General features: G+C 52.4%; 1 protein-coding gene across 1 annotated transcript in view; it reads left to right on the top strand.

Annotated features, from left to right (window-relative positions):
• Window positions 1–307, top strand: part of LOC114072241 (zinc finger protein 525-like) — a gene marked incomplete at its 5' end in the record, with an annotated part of 1055 nt that extends 748 nt beyond the window's left edge. The window contains one exon of the mRNA XM_027910161.1: window positions 1–307. Within this exon, the coding sequence (XP_027765962.1) occupies window positions 1–238 (238 nt within the window).
• Window positions 308–889: the final 582 nt, after the last annotated feature.

Here is an 889-nt window from a genome sequence, read left to right on the forward strand (position 1 = left end):
GTGCTTGGAATGTGGGAAGAGGTTTAGGGACAGCTCCAGTCTCCTCAGACATGAGCTGATACACACAGGGGAGAGGCCCTTCCGCTGCACCGACTGCGGGAAGAGCTTCAACCAGAACTCCACCCTCGTCACCCACCAGCGCATCCACACCGGGGAGAGGCCCTACAAGTGTGGGGAGTGTGGGAAGAGCTTCAGTGACAGCTCTGTCTTGACCAAACACCATCGGACCCACCAGTAAGAGAAGCCCCTCGAGTGCCCTGACTGTGGGAAGAGCTTTGGCCGCTGCTCCCACCCCGAATGACCCCCCTGATGGTGAGGCAACCCCTGGAGTCCAGTGACTGTCAGTCCATCCCTTTCTACCAGAAAGGGCCAGTGCCCTTTGCCAGGGGCAGGTTGTGCCAACAGAACCCTTCTTGGGGGGTGTGTGGAGATTCCTGCCTTGGCTGGGACCCCCCAAGGTCAGTGCTGGAGGATGAGAGCAGAGATCTCCCAACAAGTGTTGGTCTGGGGGAGTTCCATCCCTCTCTAATTCATAATTCTTGCTTTGGTGCCAGCTTGAGTAGAATTGCTTCAACAATTGCTTTAGTGTAGAGCTCTGTCCTATCTTATGCTGTACTAATGGTGGTTGTAGTGTTTCTATTGTGCAGTAAATAATTCTGATGAAGATCTTTTGTCTAATCATTTGTAACCCTAAATAATTCATTTCTATCAAATAGATCTGATTTGCCGTCCTTAAAACCTGGAGGGCAAAAGTGCTTCAGTCCCACCTCTGTAATTCCTCTGAACTGAACCTGCTGGCATAACCCAAGGCTGAGATTGGATCCAGCAGTCCCCAGCTCCCCATAGTCAGTTGGGAGCTCATGGTCCTCAATCCCCAGCCCCTCCAAGA

Source organism: Empidonax traillii, unplaced genomic scaffold, assembly GCF_003031625.1.
Source record: "Empidonax traillii isolate 1590-97213 ecotype Southwest subspecies unplaced genomic scaffold, ASM303162v1 scaffold2815:size17823, whole genome shotgun sequence".
In the NCBI taxonomy this organism is placed as follows: domain Eukaryota; kingdom Metazoa; phylum Chordata; class Aves; order Passeriformes; family Tyrannidae; genus Empidonax; species Empidonax traillii.